The following is a 20,933-nucleotide window of genomic DNA, read 5'->3' as shown; positions in this document are numbered from 1 at the left end:
TTAAAATATTTATTTTAAGAACTGTCTTTTATAATTGTTAAAAAATATATTTTTTTGATTTTTAAATTGTTGAGAACTATTTAAACCAAACAAGCTCAAATACTCTTCTATTATGTTTTGGCCCCTTAAAAGTAAAATTAAAATATTGATTTCAAACACAACGGTCGCCTTGGGCCGGTCGCCTTCCGCCTTGGTTGCCTTGGGCCTCAAATTTTAGAAGGCCTCAAAATTTGAGGCCCATAGAGGATGGACAAAAAAAAAAAAAATTAAAGTTAGGACAAGTCTTGGTCGGCTTGGGTTTCAAATTTTGAGGCCCATAGGGGATGGCAAAAAAAAAAAAAACGGAGTATTAAGTTAGGGCAAGTTTCAGACGACACAATCTGCTTCCACACTCCGCAGGACGCAGCCTCCGCTATCGCCTCAGGTGACAAGGTATGTTCATCCTCTCTCTCTCTCCTCTCTCCTTTTGCATGAATCGATCTTTTATATATGTTTCTTTCTTTCGTTCATCTCATCATTTGATTTGTTCTAAGTTTGGACCTTTGGTTCGTTTGATCCGGGCCTTTACCTTTGTTCCCATACTGAAAAGTAGCTTCCAAACTAGGGTTTTTTGTGTGTGTGTGTCACTGTGTGTGATGGCTATCAAGAGCTGAATGAATATATTATAGTTCTCTTAGTATTTTAATAAATGTGTGCCTTTCTACATGCGTCTTTCATGGCGATCGAGTCCATAATCTATGGCAGGCACTTTTTTTTTTTCCTCTCCCTAATTCCACTCCAATCTCACAACAGCAGCAATCATACCCCTTTTCCTCATAAGTTTTTGCATTTTCACATTCAATCCTACGAAAATTAAGGATCCCTTCTTGGTTGAGCCGTTGAGGTAATAATTAACTTTTTCGGTTTCTAAATTATGCTCATAATTAAAAGTGCCAAATTAAGGGTTTTATTTATTTATTTATTATTATTTTATTATTTTATATATATATATATTTTTTATATGAAGATACATACCACCATTATTGATGTTATTTGAAGTTGGCTCAGCTAGAATTTCAGTTAATAATACTGTCAAAGCACTTGCCATCAGCATGTACAAACACATGGAAATCAAGAGCAGGCTTTAACAAAACAAAAGTTAATGGTTTTTTCTATTAATTTGCACAGGTCTTCTGTAGCAATGATCAATCAATCATTGCTACTAAAGTTGATTCCTCATCCTGAAATCAAGAAAGGGGTAATTGGCTCCCAAAAAACACACACAAAGTGTAGTTAATATAAAGAGTGAAAGACAAAACTATACATGATAGTGGATGCCACATATAACCTAAAAGTCCCACTACTTCTTCAGCACTACAAGTTCAGCCTCCTATATATATATATAGTCACCTCATCCCCACATATTTTTGTCATCCGTAATCATCAAATTTTAGGAGCTATATAAACAATGAATTTAAAAAAGTAGCTGCAGTTTTCTGTTCCTCATTTCCACTTTTGGACTGTATTTTGGATACTCTGTTTTGTCTTCTCTCCTCTCCTCCAGATTCCAGTGCAAACTCCAGCCAGGAGATCATTCGACCAAACTGCTTGATTTTAGATTTTTTTTTTTTTAATTATATTTATTGTATGATCGGCAATGCTTAGTTATTGTTGTTTGATTCTCCATCCGTTTTATGTTAATTGAGATCTTCTTTCACATGCTAGCAGGACACTCTTCTTAGGATCTCGTGAGGTTATTTGCCTTGAACTTGAATCAAATCATTGCGTATTGAGGTAATATATATGTTCTAAAAACAAAGCAAATTATTATCATTATTTTTTTGAAGTCTAGTTTCATGTTGATTATGGTTCCTGTGATTTAGATTTCAAGGGATTTCATTATGTCTACAATAAAATTTGAATCTGGGCATGAAAAAACGAAAAAAAAAAAAAAAAAAAAAAGAAGAGAGAAGAAGAATTGATTTAATGAATGAAGATCATAGGAAGTTAGTCAATGAACATGAAGATGTAATGAATGAAGATTATAGTTATTAGTTAGTTGTCTTATGCACAATGCACATGTGCACAATTAAATTAGCTATAGAATTTGAAAACATCGTGTGAAAATTCCGCACTCTTATAATTTTTTTTGCGCGTGTGAAATTTAAAGGCCTCACATTTGAAAGTTTGCCTAGGGCCTCTCAAAATATTTGGAATCTTAGGGCCGGCCCTGGTCTCCGCCCACCACCACTACTCCACGGCAACTGTCCCAACTCTGGCCGCCTGCTTTCCACCTACCCCAGGTGGCTGCTCTGCTACTTCCAATTCTTGGGTTTTGATGATCTCTGTAAATCTTATTATTACTTTAATTTATTTACACCCAACAATGCTGTCTTAATCAGTGATACACTCATACCCACCAATTCATTGCTCTCACCCATTTATTCTATTATGCTATTTTTACTTTTATGTACGTTATGTTAAGAGAATTTTGTTTGGTGTTCGAAGTTTGAGAGAACTCTTGGAATGATTTTTCTAGTCTTTCATGCTCTATTAATTTCCAGTTTCTTAAGCAAACTGTTTCTTTTACCTGATTTAGCTAACAATTACCGCCAATTTGTTACATTTTCTGGTTCTATCGATTGATGAAATTAGGATACTCTTTTCTAAAAAGTGGTAAGTGAAGATGGCGAGGGTTCTAGAGCCAAAGGGGCAAAGTGGGTATGCGAGTGGTTTGTGTTTATTATCCATGAAAAAAAAAAAATTAGTATGGGCAGAGTTTACTATTTTTTTACTTTGAATATATATCTGTGTGTGTGTGTTGCTGAAAACCTTCATGGAAGAATATTTGGGTTATGAAATGCATATTTTTGGTGGCTGATAGCAGTAAGATGGGGTGTTGTTTTACACCTTTTACTGCTTAGATTCACCCTTTAACCTAATTTTTGAAGCAGTTTGCACAAAGAAAATGTATGGACACACTGTAACAACAAATTTTCTGGAATAAGACCTTACTCTTTTAATTTTTCTGGAGTAATCAGAAGAACTATAAGAGAAATAAAAAGATCAATTGGTTCAATCACACTCGTTATTTTCTCTGTTATGTCTTAGTTATTTTTGGTCATATTAGGTAAATTGATTGCAATGTATGTTCTAACCAGTTTTGCAAGTATGTTCTTTTGTCAATAGTTAACACTGTGAGTGCTTGTCGTTTGTATTTTCTTTTGTCAATCGTTAAATTTACTCACAAACATATGCACTCACTGGGGGATTGAACCCTCATCCTCCCCTTTGAGGAGGTAGAAGACATACCACTTAAGCCAAGGCTTTGGCCGTGACATACCACTCAAGCCAAGGCTTTGGTGGTTTTCTTTTTTATTTTTATTTTATTGATTGCTGGATAACTTTTTCCAACAATAGGTTGCTGGTGTTGAAAGAAAAACAGGGGAGGGAAACATGGTCGTATTTACCAGCATTTAAGGTTGGGCATATATCATTGTTATAAATATAATTTAAACTATATAGAAAAATGTAGTGTTCTTTTCTAATAAAAACCTACTCTCTTTTTGAGAAGTAAATTCTATATATGCGAGTGAGTGGGGGTTTTATTGTATGTGATGTTTTAGGTATAAAACCCTTTTTTTAATGTAATTGATGATCTTATTGTTTGTTGTACGTGTTATAATTGACTGTAGGGTCAGCATGCCAAGTGCTACATATTGTGAAGTTTTAGAAATATATCTTGTGGGGACATGCCCTTGGGAGAGAGAGGCTTTAAGTTCCCTTTTTGTTGTTTTGAAAAAAAACTTGGTGCATTAGGAGATTGTCTTGGGATTACATTAAATTGATTGTGTGTTAAGCCATCATGTGATGGTTCTTTGTGCTTCATGCCGGCACATATATGAGTTATTGCTTCATCTCTGAAATTGATGGTATGTTGGTAATATACATATATATGTGTATATATATATATTGCATTTTGTTGCCTGTTTTTGCATATTTGGTCTTCGTTAAAACAACAAACTCTGAAAATTTGATGGCAAAGAGGGTTTCAGAACTTCTCCAACCCCTAGAATCAAATAGAAAAGTGGTTGACTAGTTGCATTGATTTCTAAACTTACCTACCCTAGATTAACTATTTTTGATACCTCAATAGCAGTGTTTAGGCCTGCAAAATATTGCACTGCAAGCTATTTATCAGCAGGAAAAAGGACCTATATTAGAAGACATATTCAGGACACTGGCAAAGGTGCTGTTTGATAAAACTGAAAAATAAGTACTGAAATTTTTAAGAGCTGACTTTAAAGTGCTGAAGTTTTCAAGTGGTATTTTAAAAATAAATATTTTTTGATATCTTTTTTGAATTTTCAGCGTTTAGCATTCAGTATAAGTGATGTCTCTGTCACTTAAAATTTTACTCCATTTTAACTGACGCTTATCATTTTCAGCGATATTCAAAGTGCATTATCAAACGCACTTAATTGGATAAGCGCTGAATTGAGTAATCAAACAGCACCAAAGTTTGTTAGTGCTTGTGTTATTATTGATCTTGTTCAGATCAACATTCTCGGCCAAATCTGAACGACCCAGCATATATATGAAGGATGCTTTTATGCCTGGAATACTGGTGTCTGATGGAAGTATATATTCAGTGTCAACATTCTCAACTAAATCTAAGTTTCACCTATCCATCTAATAAATGATTTAATGATTCCTGAAATAGGTGAGTGTCCTGTTGGAAGTTGGCGTGGCATTGTCATAATGCCCCATCACTGTTGAAGCATGTGATTTGAGACTCCTTACTGGTTCCACATGGATGGAGTTTGGGTTACTTGACCATAGTGCCTGAATTGCATATTTGGAATTGTTCTGACTAACTTAGAACAGCAGGTTGAATTTAGGTGTGCTCGTGTGCTGAAATGTGGTATAATTTCTCCTCATAGAGACACGTGTTTATCTTTATGATACATGTCTGCCGGCATAACGCCTGTTGAAAGTGCTATATTTTTTACCACATGCGTCTGTCAGGCCGTGCCACACACCCAGTCCCCCCAAGTTGCACCCCTATAAGTTACCCTAAAAAATCTACTTTGGTATTTTTGGGTTGATTAAATCTAGAAGCCTGTTCCATTAGAAATTTGGTTATGATTGTTGTTTTTTCCACACTAGTCATTTCATTCTACTTGTAGTAGAGCTGCATTTGGTCATTTTAAAATTATGTATGATATTAGCCTATGGGTTACTATTTAGTTTAGGTCCAAAAGGAATTACTGATTCCAGTTGCACGTATAGTATTATATAGTCAAATCCTAGTTCCATCTATTTGTTACTTTTCATCTTTGAAAAGTATAGTTTGGCAGAGGGCAGTACATTAGTATGTCTAGTATATGGTTTGATGACACAAACATCAGGATTTGGAATACGGTATACCTGACAACCGAAATACTTCAACTCTAATTACTTTTTGGGTAATAAGCTGTGAACTATACAAACTAACTTTTGGTTGTTTTGCATTTTGTTTTTATGAATTGTGAATGCTTATTGAGTCATCTATTCTAATGGTTTTTACTGATCTAGCCCCCCTTACTGGTTTGATCTTGGTATGTTCTTAGGACATCAGCAATGATGAGCATAAACGAGGATGAAGAAGCAAGCTGAAAGCAATTTGCATACAGTTTATCCAAAGTGATCTATTTTATGCCCTCATCTGGTTTTGAAAAGTATTCTTAGTGAAGCAACCAGTAATAATAATTGAAAGGGGCATTATTCCTGAAAATTTTCTCCTGAAGTATTTAAAGCTGGTTTATTACCAATTGAACGGATTGGAAAGTGGAGTTTAAAGCTAACCTAGCTAGAATAGGAAACACCAAGAGGGATCCCTTTGTATATCTCTCTATTTCATGATGGAAATCAGATCCTTTAGAACAAGTTTGATAAATATATGATACTTTTCAGAAACTATTTTGAACTCAAAACCAACTTTTGGGAGAACATAGGACATGTCGAAATGGATGTATGAGTTATTCTCCTTTGAAGAGATTGCATCAACTTTTTTACAATATTGTGGCTGTCGCCTTCGCGTATAGAATCAGTACATCGAAGGCATCCTAGAATGTTGCTGGATGTGACTCGTGTCTGGTCCATCTTTTATCACTCCATGACACACATGCGCACGCACACACATTTATATTATTCTCTTCACTCACTCCAGTATCTTCTGACAAGTCCGTAATATGCTAACTAATTTTAATTTCCTTTAATCTCTCTCTTGAACTCTAGTGTTGCACAGGAAGGCCTTCCCGTTTTTTTACATTGAAAACACTTTTTTTTTTCTTTCCTGGTGGTTTTCCTAAAATATGAAATGAAGCTCCGCTTGCTTTAGCTTCTTGAGAACAGTTTCCTACTCTTAGATGACTGAAAATAAAATATTTGAAATTTTATTTGGTTGTTTATCTGTTCAATTTTTCATTTTTTTCCCTTTTTTGAACCGAGTTAACAAATTTCTAAATCCATACAACTATGTTCTATAGTTATCTAAATTTTTTTGTGTGTTTTCAAAGTTCTTGAAAACCTATTTCCAGGGAACTAAATAAAACATGTTCGAAAATTTTGTTAGTTGTAGCACATTTGTCGGAAGTGCATCAGAGAGAGTAATGATGTTGGCTATAATCAGTGATGTGCCTTCCCGTTATGCTCTCTATACGGTCCAACTATGCAACAAACTGTGCCTCTCTCTCTCTCTCTCTCTAAGAAACACATATAATTCTTCATATCTTAAGAACATAAATAACATAACGGTACTTATTTTTAGGTAAACAACACACATTTTGACACCACTTGGAGCTTGAACCCCTCTAGGCCGATCACCCGTGGTAATAACAAATTGTGACATATTACATTGTCAATAAATCAAGGGAAAAAATAATAAATCATGGGTTTATAGTTTTTCTTCTGTTACTAACCCCTTTGAGAGTTTTTAGAGTTTATTATAAAAGAAAGAAGATAAGTAGAGATTCCTAATTTTGACATGGGCAACAGGTGAAGATGACATAAGTATTTGCCCTCAAAAGAACCTGCACTAGGTAGGAACACTAATAAAATATCTCATCACTTCCTTTTCCTTGTGCTATATTCCTGATCATTTAAAGCCTCCTTGATCTACCCTTTCTAAAGTCAGGCATGTTCAGTTCTGTAAGCCTCTGTATACCTTGAAGAAATTTAGAGTTGTGTTGCAATGGTCTTTTGGAGGGAGAGAGAAACAAATGAGATGCCGATCGACAACCAAAACAATGAGTCAAAAACAAGTGACGATGAAAGAAGTGTTGAAGATGAAAATTTAGGTGACTGGTTTAGTTTGAGCCTTCATAGAAGTGAGCCCGTCACTGTCTCAGAGAGTGATCCCAAGACAAAGCCTTCTGGTAACAAGGTCTTCTCATGCAATTTCTGCATGAGGAAGTTCTTCAGTAAACAAGCTTTGGGTGGTCACCAGAATGCACACAAGAGAGAAAGAGGAGCAGCAAAAAGGTATGGCCAGTTTGATGATGATGATGACAACCAGGGGGTCTCCGTTTAATTCAACATTGCCACCATCTCTTGGTGTCCAGCCCCACTCGCTTGTGCACAAACCAAGCAGAGGAGGGAGTAGTATGGTTGCAAGATTTAGTGATGCCATCACAGGGTTTAGAGTGGCATGGACACCCTTGATAGTTGAAGAAGCGATGGATTTGATGACAGGAAGCTTTCACATGGACAAACAGGCGAAGCAAGCATCGGATCCACATGAGCTCGACTTAAATCTCCGACTGTGATATATTTATCTTATTATAGAACTTGATTTGGAATTTCTCTTATTTACTGTTGTCTATGTCAAACTTTTCATATACTCATCTGAGTTTACATGCTTTGGAAAGAGTCAGGACATAGAATGGCCTCATCAGGACTCGTATAGACCATATAATGGTCATATGGCCGAGTCTTGAAATGGTCACTTTTGGTCTCGGCCTTCACGAATAAGAAGTACAGACACGTCCCTTTGTCCAATCCTGGCACATAACTGTTCAAAATATTTCATTAAATTAATTATCTGGATTTTATATTTGCTTATAAACTAACATGTGTGTGTGTGTACTCATTTTAAAATACTTACAGGTTCATCACAGGCATGAGAAAACTGTACAATAGCTGTCTTCTGTCCAACTCGTCTTGAATAGTTGGCATCAGCTTTTTTTCACCAGCAGATGTCCCAGAACTGCAAGTCCTAACTTCATCATCAACACACATATATGACACGTGCATGCAAAACAAATTTACATATACATGCATGCATATAAACAAATATATATATATATACATGCATATATGATTTATATAAAGAATTATATAATGAGAGTTTAACCTGGTGAGGAACTCAGAGATGGGGTGAGACGAGAAGATAGGGGAGCGATCGCCATTAGCAATTCGTTGGATATCGGGCTGAAGGTCCTTATAGGTGACGACCGGTACTTTTGACTTGAAGGTGTCTTGGTTGGTCAACCCACTGAGTAGGAACCGCCGGAGGTACTCGGTCTCGGAGTTTCGGGTCAGTATTTCGGCTAACACCTTCTGTTGCACCACATCAGTATTTTTGGTCATCTCTTCGATGAATTGAAGAGCTTTGGCGTCCTTCTCGCAGGCTGGAGGGCCAACTGGGGACGAAAGACGAGAGTACTCTACGGCCATGATAGTATCGGAAGTTCAATTAGTTGTAAGAGAATAAGCTAATTGAGTGAGAAATCAAGGGATTTTTGGTGCAGGGTGATGAAGGGAGAAGCAGGCTTTTATAAAGGGAGCTCAACAGAGGCTTTTATGTCAGGTGAGGTGGCATCCCAATTGTAACAACCACCCCTCTGGCATATTTAAAAAATTGTGAGTCATGCATATAATGAACTTGAATGTGCTTAAATAGGCAGTATATAATGCACGACCCGGACTCCACCTTCCTCGCACTTTCCGTCTGGCCTTTCACCTATAATAATGACAAAACCTAAACGTAAATTTAACAAGAATAGACACACAATTCCATCAAGAGTTTAATAACTGCTAGTACCTTTTTCAGTAAATGAGTAATGAGCAAGATTACCAAAATTGGACCACTCTAGAAAATTTGGTGGATTGCCATGACTCTTACCTATACCTTGACTTGACATAAATGAAGGCACAAATTTTCGATGAAGACATAAATGAATTAAATGGACTGATTGAATAAATGTTATAGTCCCTCTTAAATTAAGTGTTTAACGACAACACTTAATTGGAAATGAAGCAGTATAATGCACTTTTATTATTACCCTTTAGGGCTAGTTTGGTGTAATGAAATGAATTGGAATAGAATGAGAATGGAGGTAGGAATTGAATGAAATGGAATGGAATGGTCATTCATTTTGTTTAAAGGTGGAATGATTTTAATGGAATGACTATTCTATAAGTATAGTGGAGAATGATGATTCCAACTTTAAAATTGACACCAAACACGAGAATGAAAAAAATATTATTTCATTTCACTTTCTTTTATTTCATTCCATCACACCAAACTAACCCTTATTTCTTACTCTGCTTCTTCTGATAGGCAAGGTTAAAGCACAAAAATATAAACAAAAGTCCATACAGAATTTAATAACTGCCGCACTTCTTACTTTTCTTGGTAACGAGCAAGATTACAAAATTGACCTGGCAAAATCGGTGAACATGCATGGTCTCGCCCATACCTTGAAATAAACGAAGAAGGCACAAATGTTCTATACATTAAAATTGAAAAAAAATAAAAATAAAAAATTATAAAAAAAAACAAGTAGATATGTAAAACTTTTTGAGAGGTAAAAAAATATTACTATACCTATTTTTATTACATCAAATCACATTTTCAATGAGTTGAATTGATTTCATGATAATGCCATACAATCAATTCAACAAATGAGAGCGCAACAAATGCGGCAAAAATAATCCCAGAAGATAATTAATGATCCATATTATAGACTTTATATTTAATTTAATTCATGTACTCTGTATTATTTTATTTTATTTTTACAATTTTGTTCAGATGATAATGTATTTTTGTAGCATAAAAATTTGCTGTCTCTAACCGCCCAATCTCAACTACCAGTCCACTACACTGTCTATTCTCGCTTAAAACTAAAGCAAGCACAATTGAAAGCAGAGGCAAAGCCATTCCTTTCTTTCTCTCTGTAAAATCTAAAAGCAACCGAATTCCAGAAACATGCCACCTGACGAAGAACATCAACAATTGCTCCTCAACAGAACATTCGATCCCGACGAGGAATCATAAAGATCCTGATTCCATGACATTAACACAACCTCATATTTATTTATTTATATATTATATAAACACATGTATAGACATTTGCTTCCAACTCATATACCATAACCCGGCTTTAAAATTTTTATAATATTTCATTTTTGAACAAATAAGGCCGCGAATGCTAAAAATACTAAAATGTCAGTTTATAACTCACTAAATGCTATTTTTGACACTACAAGTGTCTCCAATGCTAAAAGCTAAATTCGGATGCCAAATTTATATTTTGACAGATGTTACAGTGTCAAAATGCTACAATTTAGCAATTCTGCTCCAATGGTGCAAAATGCTATTTTTTGACACTACCACAATTCATTTTCAACTACCATTCCCACCATTCATATTTGCATCAATAATATTAATATTAGGCACATTCCAAGTCAAGTTGTAGATATTAGAAGGAAATTAAAATTAAATCTAATTAAAAATGAGCAAAAATCTAAAATATCTAGTCAAAAAAAAAAAAAAAAACAAAAAAAACAAATTTTTTATAATTTTTTTACACCTATTTGTGAATTAATTTTTTTATATAATTTTTTGTTATATATATATATATATATATATATATATATATATATATATAGGGATTATTACATATAAATGGGATTAGGGCTCCATATTTACTAAGAGGCTGAGTCAAAGTCCCATAGTTTCCCTAATATGTATTTGACCCAAAAGCTGAGGTGGCACATGGATTTTTACTGTTTAGAACTTGTGGTGCCTAAAATGTCTTTCTTCCTGTTTTATGTGTTGCCTAAAATGCCCTTTCCTACAATGACCTAATTGCAAGCCCTAATATCATAACCTTTCGTTCAATGCAGCAGCCCTCTCTCTCTCCGCCTCTCTGTAAAACAACGCCCTAACCTGACGACTTTCGTGCGACGAAGAAGACGATGAACAGCGAATAGCGAGTAGCGAGTAGCGATCAGCGACTAAAGGGGAGTGACGAAAGCCAACGACCAATCACTGTTGTTCAGTTCTACCAGTGAGTAAGCAAGGACGAAGGTACCTTGTTATAATCGCCTAATTCTGTGATTTTAATCGTTATTATTTCTGTTTCTGTCCAGTGAATTCCCCTCTTCTCTTCACCTATAGTCTAGTAGGAGTGATGAATCCTTTAGGACTTCCATGACGAAAGTCAGTTTCCTGAAGAAAATTTGATATTAAAATAAATCTTTCTCAGCAAACAAGTTCGTTAATCAAGAGCTGTTGGCACATAGTGAAATTTCTGAAAGGATTTGTAGGCAGAGATGAGCGAATGTCTCCAAACCTTAATTAATTGACAAATCCATTTGCCCTAATTTCAATTTAAATTTTTGATTTTCTATTGTATCCAAACATCTAATTTTTTGATATTTCCATTAAAATGGTATCTCTCTTTGATTTTGGATCATGTGTGTGATTATGAAATTATATGTTGATTTGTAAGGTTGTTTTCAGATTTGGACAAAAATAAAATGAAATGCTCTATAGTTTGCTGATGTAATGAGCTTAAAAATTTAAAATTATATGCTTTGAATATATATCAGTCCATGGCAACTACTGCTTAATGATAAATAAGCCGTGAAACTACTTTGATCATATGTAGCTTATTAGTAGCATCATGATTACTACTAGTTTTGTGTATGTGTTCCATTATGTACTAGTGAATGTGTGGTATTTAGGCCTGTGGCTAGTGTGTGTGTGTTAAAATCATGTATAAACATACATATATATGACAAAGTTGTGCTATGTTTAAATATTTCAGCCCAACTCTTGTAAAAATCAAAACGAATTCATGTTGGTTTGGATGACTCCTCAAGGTTTTTTTTCGGAAGGTTAAACAAGTATTATTATACCGTTTCTCTCATTCCTTCTCTTTCTCCTTCCAGATCGAGGTACGTTAGGGTTTTCTCTCCCCTATTGGCACACGTGTTCTATGGACCTGTATAGTTCACACTATGATTCTTAAGATTGATGTGCTTATTGACGGTCTAGTGCTGTTTCAATCTCCTCCTAACAGCACTTAAAATAATCATAAACTAGATTTAGCTCAGCCATTTTGTCTTGAAGTTTTTCCTCAATCTCATTAGGAAGCTATTCATGTAGTGGCTAAAATATGTTTGTTTTTTTATGATCCAAACACACTCAAACAAACACCAAACAGTGACCAATAGCTAGCCGCAGAAGTTACAATAGGTGTAGCTAGCCTATGACAAGTGTGTTTGTGTTAAGATCTAGGTCATACAATTCTTTTTAATAGGTGTAAATCTAGCTCCCATTCTCACTATTTGTTTGTAATTTTATTTTGTTGCTTTTGCGCTTTAGCTACCACTTTATGCGACTTAGTATAAAACCAAATATAAATAAAAACTTACTGAATTTTTCTGTTACTATCAAATACCATTAAAGCAAAATTACAAAATTAGAGGGAGACAAGAAACAAAATTTTTAAAATTTATTAATCATTCTAATCGATTACAATAGGCTACTAACATAGTTAATTGAGAGTCGATAATTCAAAGAACCACAACCACCCGATGAACACTCAAATTCTTCATCAAACAAACAAAACTCAATCTTCTCACTTATTGGGAGATCAATTAAAATCAACTACATGGATGAATTCCTCAATAGTGTTTGGATTACTGAACGAAACCAAGCTTATTCAACTTCCAACCAACCATGAATATATGGATGGCTGCTGCCACTTTAATCCCACTTTGCAATGAAACCGTGGAAGAGGTCTTGTCGGAGATCAATTAAGATGAGTCCACGCAACAGCAGAGAACCCGACACCATTAACAACGATCATTAACTAAATATCATTATTTACTATGTATTTACATTGTATAGAATTTATAAATTTTATCAATTTATTTATACAAATAACAAAAAAAAAAAAAAAAAAAAACGAAAAAAACGAGGGCGGGGGAGGACATAGGTAAGCTCATCTCTTAACGAGACAGGTATGTATGTGAACTCCAAGCGGGTACTAATTTGATTATAATAAAGGGATTTTTACATATAAATGGGCTTAGTGGCCCATATTTACCTATACATAGAGTCAAAGCACCATAGTTTCTCTAAAATGGGTTTCACCAAAAGCTGAGGTGGCACATGAAAAATCACTGTTTATAATTTGTGTTACCTAAAATGCCCTTCTTCCTATTTTATGTGTTGCCTAAAATACCCTTTTCTACAATGACCTAATTGCAAGCCCTAATGCCTCTTTCATATTCCATTCGTGCAGCCTTCTCTCTCCCCCCTTCTCTGTAAAACAGCGATCAATAAACCCCTAACCCTAACATTCCATTCGTGCAAGCCCTCACCCTCACACTCACCCTCACCCTGAACCCTCTCTCTCTCCCCCTATCTGTAAAACAGCGATCAGACGATTCAAACCCTAGCTGGCAGTGATTCTGTAAAGTTCCCATCTTTGTTGGCCACCACTGATTGGCCATTTTTTTTTTTCGGTTTCCTCTCCATCTCCCTCTCCCAATTATTTCCAGGTAACTTCATATTACAATTTATTTTTCGTATATGCATGTCTTTATGTCAAACTTCTCGAGTGTCATTGTTCTTTACCCAAAAATCTAATAAATTTATCAAATTGCATAGGTATCCAAACACTAGCAAGTTTTTTTTGGTTATTTTTTATTTATTTATTTATTTTTATTATTTTTAAATCAACTATTTATTCCGTTTTTTTTTTTTTTTTCTAAATTGAAACATATTATGGAATGTTTTATAATGGTTATGTATGCACTAGAGATCTGTCTCTCAGCTAAGAAAGGTAAAATCTAGAAATAAAGAAACCACTGCCTCAAGATACACAGATAATATATGCAATTATATATGATAAAAACAAGAATAAATAAAAATAGAAATAGAAAATATTAAAACACCTATTATGATCTTATATTAAAATTCAATCAGAACCACAAATATTCATGAAAATTGGATTTGTTCATTAATTAATCTTATTTTGTTGGATTTGTCTTACTAATAAGGGATTATGATATATAAATGGGGTTAGGGCACCATATTTACTAAGAGGCTGAGTCAAAGTCCCATAGTTTCTCTAAAATGAGTTTGACCCAAAAGCTGAGGTGGCACATGAAAAAATACTGTTTCATATTTCTGTTGCCTAAAATACCCTTCTTCTTATTTTATGTGTTGCCTAAAATGCCCTTTTCTACACTTATCTAATTTCAAACCCTAATGCCTCTTTCACATTCCATTCGTGCTGCCATCTCTCTCTCCCCTTCTCTGTAAACAGCAATCAACAAACCCTTAACCATTTCCGTGCCTTTCAAGTGGTGACTACAAACAATCCACATACTGTCACCTCCTCATTCGCCTCTTCTTCTCTAATCAAGTAGAGTTCATAACGTTGACATTCGCTTACAGCACAGTCCAGCGATTTCGATCATTCAAAGAGCTATGGAAAGACATATGCAATGACATTAGAGAATGCACTCTCTAAAAATCACCTTGCCAAAGATGAGAAAAACTGTCTTTGACATCATCACACCAAACCATTGTTTGGCTTTGAGGATCCAAGATTGTTGAGAGGAGTTGAAGGATCTAGACTGGTTTGGTCTAATTCCTAAACTATGGCCAAATGTGAAGTATGTGTCCTCTATAATGACTGTATCAATGCAACCAAACTTGAAAAAACTAAGGCATTATGCCTTGAATTTGCCGTTAGTGAGCACGGACTATGGATCCACAGAGAGTTGGATTGGGGTGATGTGGATCCTTCTTCTCCACCAGAGAATGTTACTTTTGCAGTTGTACCCACATTTTCTTACTTCGAGTTCATACCGCTGCAAGAGTACTGCCTTAATTCAACCACAGATGACTACTTAGAAGATAAACCATTACCACCGTCTTAAGTCAAGGTTGGACAGGAGTATGAGATTGTCCTAACTACTTTTACAGGTATGTTAAATTAAATGAATTACTTAAACTAAATTCCCATTTCAATATATATATACTACCATATTTAATTCTATTTAATTTGTATACAATTCATACCCTTAATTTGATCAGTTATGTATGCAGACCAGTTCTATAACCTGACTTTGCATGTACACTTTTCAAGTTACATTACATGTACGAACAATATTAAAAGTACATCGTTTTTGTCATTGACTGGTGTGTCAATTATAGAAATAAACAATATGAAATTCTACACGAATTCAGGATATTAAGGACGGATTAAAAACAACTAAGAGTCCTTCAGGAAAAAAAAAAAAAAAATACTGATAGCATTATTTTTGAGGAATATTTTGCCATGTGATTGTTTGAATTTTCAATTGTACAATTAAAGAAAGTAGTTTAGAAACTTGTGAAACATGGACCATCACAGTCATTATAGTTTATTATTAATTATATATGGACCTTATGGTAATGTTCAATTAATTATGTGGTCACTAGTCACTGTTTAATTCTTGTGTCGTTATTTTCTTTTGATTATATATGTCATTTGATGTTGATTTCTTCAACTAACTGATCACTCTCTCATGTCCTACATTATGATCAGCGCTTTATAGGTATCAAGTAGGAGATGTGGTGGAGGTGGCTGATTTTTACAAAGGAACTCCAAAACTGACCCTTATATGCAGAAGGAAGCTAATTTTAACTGTAAACATAGACAAAAACACAGAAAAAGACCTGCAGTTTTTGGTGGAGAGGGGATCACAGATACTGAGCAAGGCGAGAGGCGAACTAGTCGATTTCATGAGCCATGCTGACAATGACAAGAGACCTGGTCAGTACATAATTTATTGGGAGATCAAAGGGGCAGTGGAAGAGAGGGTTCTGAGCGAATGCTGCAGGGAAATGGATGCATCTTTCGTCGATCATAGATACGTTGTGTTGAGGAGAACCAACTCAGTTGAGGCTCTGGAGCTTTGCATTCTGGAGAGATAGACTTTTAAGAAAATTTTGGAGTACTACATAAGAAATGGGGCAGCAATGAGCCAGTTCAAAACCCCTAGGTGCACCAGCAACCAAGTCCTGTTGAGAATTCTCACTTTGGGAATATATTATTACTTGGGAATTGGCCCAAGTAAGATGTATGGATTTTGCCTTTGTGGTTTAATGGAAAAACCAGCTTAACTTTCCAAAAAAAAAAAAAAAACATTCTCTCTCTCTCTTATACACACACAGAGTAGAAATTTGTTAACAACAGTACTTTGTTAACAAAGTTTCTCATTATTAAATGTCGGAGATGCCATCATCTTCCTTTCTTATTCATGAATTCTGGACACATTCTCTCTCTCTCACACACACACACAGAGTATAAATTCTGCATGGCTGTTTATTGTCCATTGAAGGAAGGAACTTTTCATTATATTAGAAAGAAAAAAAACACTAAATTCATACACATATAAAATTGACCAACAGACCCTTCAATAGTATCTGGATTAGCAATGCTTATTGTTGATGAATCATATATAATTTCTTTTAAAGGAATGAACAAATTTTTATTTTATTTTTTCATAAGCAAGGAATGAACTGTTTCATTAATTACATCAAAATTATACAATTACATTTTATATATGGCATTATTACCAATTAACATTTCATTATCCATAACACTAATTATATAATTCAATACTAAACAAATAACAAACTTTATTTATATATAAGATTGGGTGATTTATAATAGGGATTTTTACATTCACTATTTAAGTATCTACTTTAGGAAAATTTTGCCTTTGTTGGTGGGATAAAACTGAGTTTTAAAATTAATTTTGTTATACATAGGAGAGCAACATTTTGTTACGCACATTGCAAACATATACAACAAACAGAGCAACAACAATCTTAATTGCAGAATAGAAATTTTATATATATATATATATATATATATATATATATATATATATATGATTACATAATAAAAATTAAAAGAGGAGAATATATATAAACATAACCTAGATGAAAATCAGACATCCATTTGGGAAAAAAAAAAAAAAAAAAAAATTATGACACTAAATCAGGGCCATAATCATCTAAAAAATAAACGTGTGTGTCTATGAGAGAGAGAGAGAGTACTTACCATATTACTACAACAACAATAAATGAATGGCAGAAGTGGAGAAATGCTTCGCTGGGTTACAGAAAGGGGCAAAGAGAAAGGGCGCACCAATGACGGTTAGACGTGGATAAGTGCTTCGCTGTTACAGAGGGGGAAAGAGAGAGGGCTTGAATGAAGGATAGGGCTCAACAGCTATGCTTCAATCATGCTACAGAGGGGGGGGGGGGGGGTGGGAGAGAGAGGGGGGGGGCTCTTGAGGGCTCTTCAGAATTATAGTCAACTTCTATTTCCCACTTTTTACCCTTGGTCGATGTGGGACATAGTGGTTTCATTACGGTCTTGCTGTATGTGGTAAACCATTGCCGTAAAAGATTAGTGTAGCATGATTTTGGTTTTGAGTTTGCTGTCTTTGTTGGGTTGAGCAGCTCTGTGTGGGGTTGTTCCCCTTCCCGGCTTTGGTGCCGCCGACAGGGAAAATGCATATATAGAGGTGGGTCTATGATTTAGGCTTCTTCTTCTTTTGCATTGTAATACCCCTAATTTTAAAAAGGATATTCTTGGTATTTAATGGTATTTAATTTATTATTTAAGTGCATTTTATTTGATTATGTGTCATTATTTTTTTATTAGGTGCTTAATTGTTTTCTTTTGTGGTGATTTAAATTATTTAAATGATATTTATTTTTAGTTATTTGATTGGAATTACTTGTTAGTGATTTAATTATTTAATTGGCATTAATGGTTTAAGTGTAATTGGTTTAGTTATTTGATTGGAATTACTTGTTAGTGTTTTAATTATTTAAGTGACATTAATGGTTTAAGTGTAATTGGTTTAATTATTCTATGTGTGTCTTATTTTATGTGTGTCTTATTTAGTTTAATTGGGTTTACTAATTATTATTTTGTTCAATTAGATTATTTGTTAAGTATTTAATGGTGAATAGGGTAATTAGGCAAATACCTCTAACTAGGGTTTTAATTACAGTATAAATTAGGGTTTTATATTATAGCCGTCGTAAGTTTCTACGTTAATTGGATGGGCCGGTTAGGATTGTGAGTTGGACTTAAATGAATCTAGGGTTTAGGAAAACTTTATAAGTATAAGGTAGACGTCTGTGTAGGGTTTTTTTTAAACAAAGCACACGTTTTGTGGAAGTGGAGAAGGAAAAACGCAGTTTTTCACATTCTGCCAAGGTTTGATCCAAGCTCCGATCCCGCTTCGTCCATGGTCCGATCGAGCTAAATTTTGGAAGAGAGGTTCACGACTCAGTGACGCACAATCTGAATGGTGGAGATCGGAGTTTGACCTCCGGAACAGTGATTCGTACTCGTGAACAGTAACCGGGTCGCACATATTTTTTTCCATTCTGCCCAGATTTCATCAAACATCCGATCCCGCTTTGTCCGTGGTCCGATCGAGCTGAAATTTGGAGGAGAGGTTCATGACTCAGTGATGCACAATCTGAACGGTGGAGATCAGAGTTTGACCTCAGGAACAGTGATTCGTACTTGTGAACAGTAACCGGGTCGCACAGGTTTTTTTCCATTCTGCCCAGATTTCATCAAACATCCGATCCCGCTTCGTCCGTGGTCCGATCGAGCTGAAATTTGGACGATAGGTTCATGACTCAGTGTCGCACAATCTGAACGGTAGAGATCAGATTTTGAGTTCGGGAATAGTATTTCGTACCCGTGAACAGTAACCGGGTTTTGGAACTCGCCGGGATTTTTTTAAGAAGACGACGTTAAAACTTTGAACAAAAGTTTCTGAGGCAAGATTCTATCCTTACTCTTTCCCTTAGGCTTCATACTCTTTGCACTCTTAAATGATTTCAGGATTAATGAAGATTAAACCAAACTAAAATAATATTTGTTTTGCTATGAAACTGGTAGTTACAGTAGTGTTGTATGCTTGTTCAACCTAGACTAAGCATGTTTGTGGATGCATTGTGGTTCTGTGGTTCACGTTTTTCCTTACCACTGCTAGTATAAATTATTGGAAGGATGGGTCTAGATGATAGCTATCTTAACTTCTGTAATAGCAACTGTTGGAACTTAAATACTAGGAGGATTTGAGTTTAACACTAGATCGGTTTTGTGGAACACTATAATTTGAGCATGTCTACATACATACTATGAATATTGTTTTGATGCTTACATTATCACAGTTAGTATCAACTGGGGAGGTTAGGATTTTGTGATACATACCCCATATATCTGTATGTCATTTGTAAGGTGTTAAATGGAAGTTTTAATTAATTCTGTCTTTATATCAGACTAAAGGGAACAACTTATATTGGGCATGTTATGTTGTTGTTGTGACCCTGTTTATCAATGCTTATTTTATCACTGCTAACATTGAATGTTGGATGTTGGAATTTAGTTGATATATACTTGATTTATTGGTATTATTGACTACTGGAGGATTGGAAAGTAAGCACCGGTATGGGACAGTGGCATACTAAGGATGGGTTTGGTTTTTAAAACAATACCATTACCCACCTACTTGGAATAAGGATGGGATTAACTAAAAGTTAAGTCCCGTGGATTTGTATTGTCATGGCAACTACTTGTTGAGCGGCAATACCAGGGATTTTGGATGGATTTTATATATGTACTGTTATGGTGCCTCGGTATGAGCTTGAGCCTCAGGACCGATGGCTAGGGAGCGTATATGCATCGGGATGTGTTGCTGGCTACGATGGTTGGAGGTGTACCCTGTTTAGGTATAGGTATATATGCCCACTTCGTGTGCGTTTTAGCATGTTACCTCTATTCAGGTTGAGACCGGCCTGTAGTCCAGTGAGAGTCCTTTAGTGTGACTATATATATATTTACGGACTATTAGCTATTGTTGAATTGTTTATGATGTACATGCGTATCGAACCTCTGTTTGGATTGTAGTAGTATAGAACTTGCGCGTGGGCCTGACCCACTTCTATTTTTCAGGTACACGACAGTTCCAGGCTTAGACGTGTTCGTGCTGAGCAGAGGTCTCTATTCACTCTTCCGACGATGTAGGGCTCTCTCTATAGTTTTATTTCTAGACGTTTATTACAGTTGTTCTATCTTCCGTTTAGATGTTTAATAGGGGTCCACTAGAGATGGATTCCCAAGTTGTAAACTGATGGAGTTTTGGAGTTTGGGTTTGATGGATTTTAATAATTATAATATTTTGCGGATTCTATTTTTAGTTCCTTCCAGGTTTAATTTCATTTCTTAATTTATTTTGTATTCCGTGTTCATTATAAAATATTAATTGTTTGATATTCCCTCGGGTTTGGGCCTGGACCTGATCAACCCATGTCTCGGATCCGAGGGGTATCTCACGCATCCACTACAACAGCTGCTCCTACAACCGTTCTTTCTGTAAGTTCCAACCATTCCCTGTAATTTATCCACAGCGCTTCTTATCTTTCTTAGTTGTCTAAGCTTTTGTCGCATTCTTATTTGAATGATTTTCACTAGGCCTTGGGGGCCAGAGTGAGCCAGCTCCAGTAGAAAATGAGGGAGGAGTATCGTATCACGTAGAGTGGGTAGCATTGATCACTGGTAGGCGCCCAACCAATC

At 35.3% G+C, this 20,933-nt stretch overlaps 1 protein-coding gene and 2 pseudogenes across 1 annotated transcript; 2 read left to right on the top strand and 1 right to left on the bottom strand.

Annotated features, from left to right (window-relative positions):
• The first annotated feature begins 106 nt into the window (after nt 1-106).
• On the top strand, nt 107-8,086 carry LOC132283689 (zinc finger protein 3-like; annotated as a pseudogene).
• Nucleotides 7,873-8,878, bottom strand: LOC132283688 (probable indole-3-acetic acid-amido synthetase GH3.1). Its single transcript, XM_059785686.1, has 3 exons — nt 8,375-8,878; nt 8,126-8,227; nt 7,873-8,032 (listed from the first exon to the last, which is right to left on the bottom strand). The coding sequence occupies exons 1-3, from the start codon at nt 8,695-8,697 to the stop codon at nt 7,873-7,875; spliced, it is 585 nt and encodes a 194-aa protein (XP_059641669.1). The 5' UTR covers nt 8,698-8,878.
• A 5,743-nt stretch (nt 8,879-14,621) lies between these two features.
• On the top strand, nt 14,622-16,598 carry LOC132282053 (indole-3-acetic acid-amido synthetase GH3.10-like; annotated as a pseudogene).
• The last annotated feature ends 4,335 nt before the right edge of the window (nt 16,599-20,933 follow it).

This window comes from Cornus florida, unplaced genomic scaffold (genome assembly GCF_030987335.1).
Source record: "Cornus florida cultivar Cherokee Brave unplaced genomic scaffold, ASM3098733v1 CherokeeBrave_3.0.0_Hap2_Chr11, whole genome shotgun sequence".
Lineage (NCBI taxonomy): Eukaryota > Viridiplantae > Streptophyta > Magnoliopsida > Cornales > Cornaceae > Cornus > Cornus florida.
The sequence above is the reverse complement of the archived record's forward strand: the minus strand, read 5'-3'. Positions and strand labels throughout refer to the sequence as shown.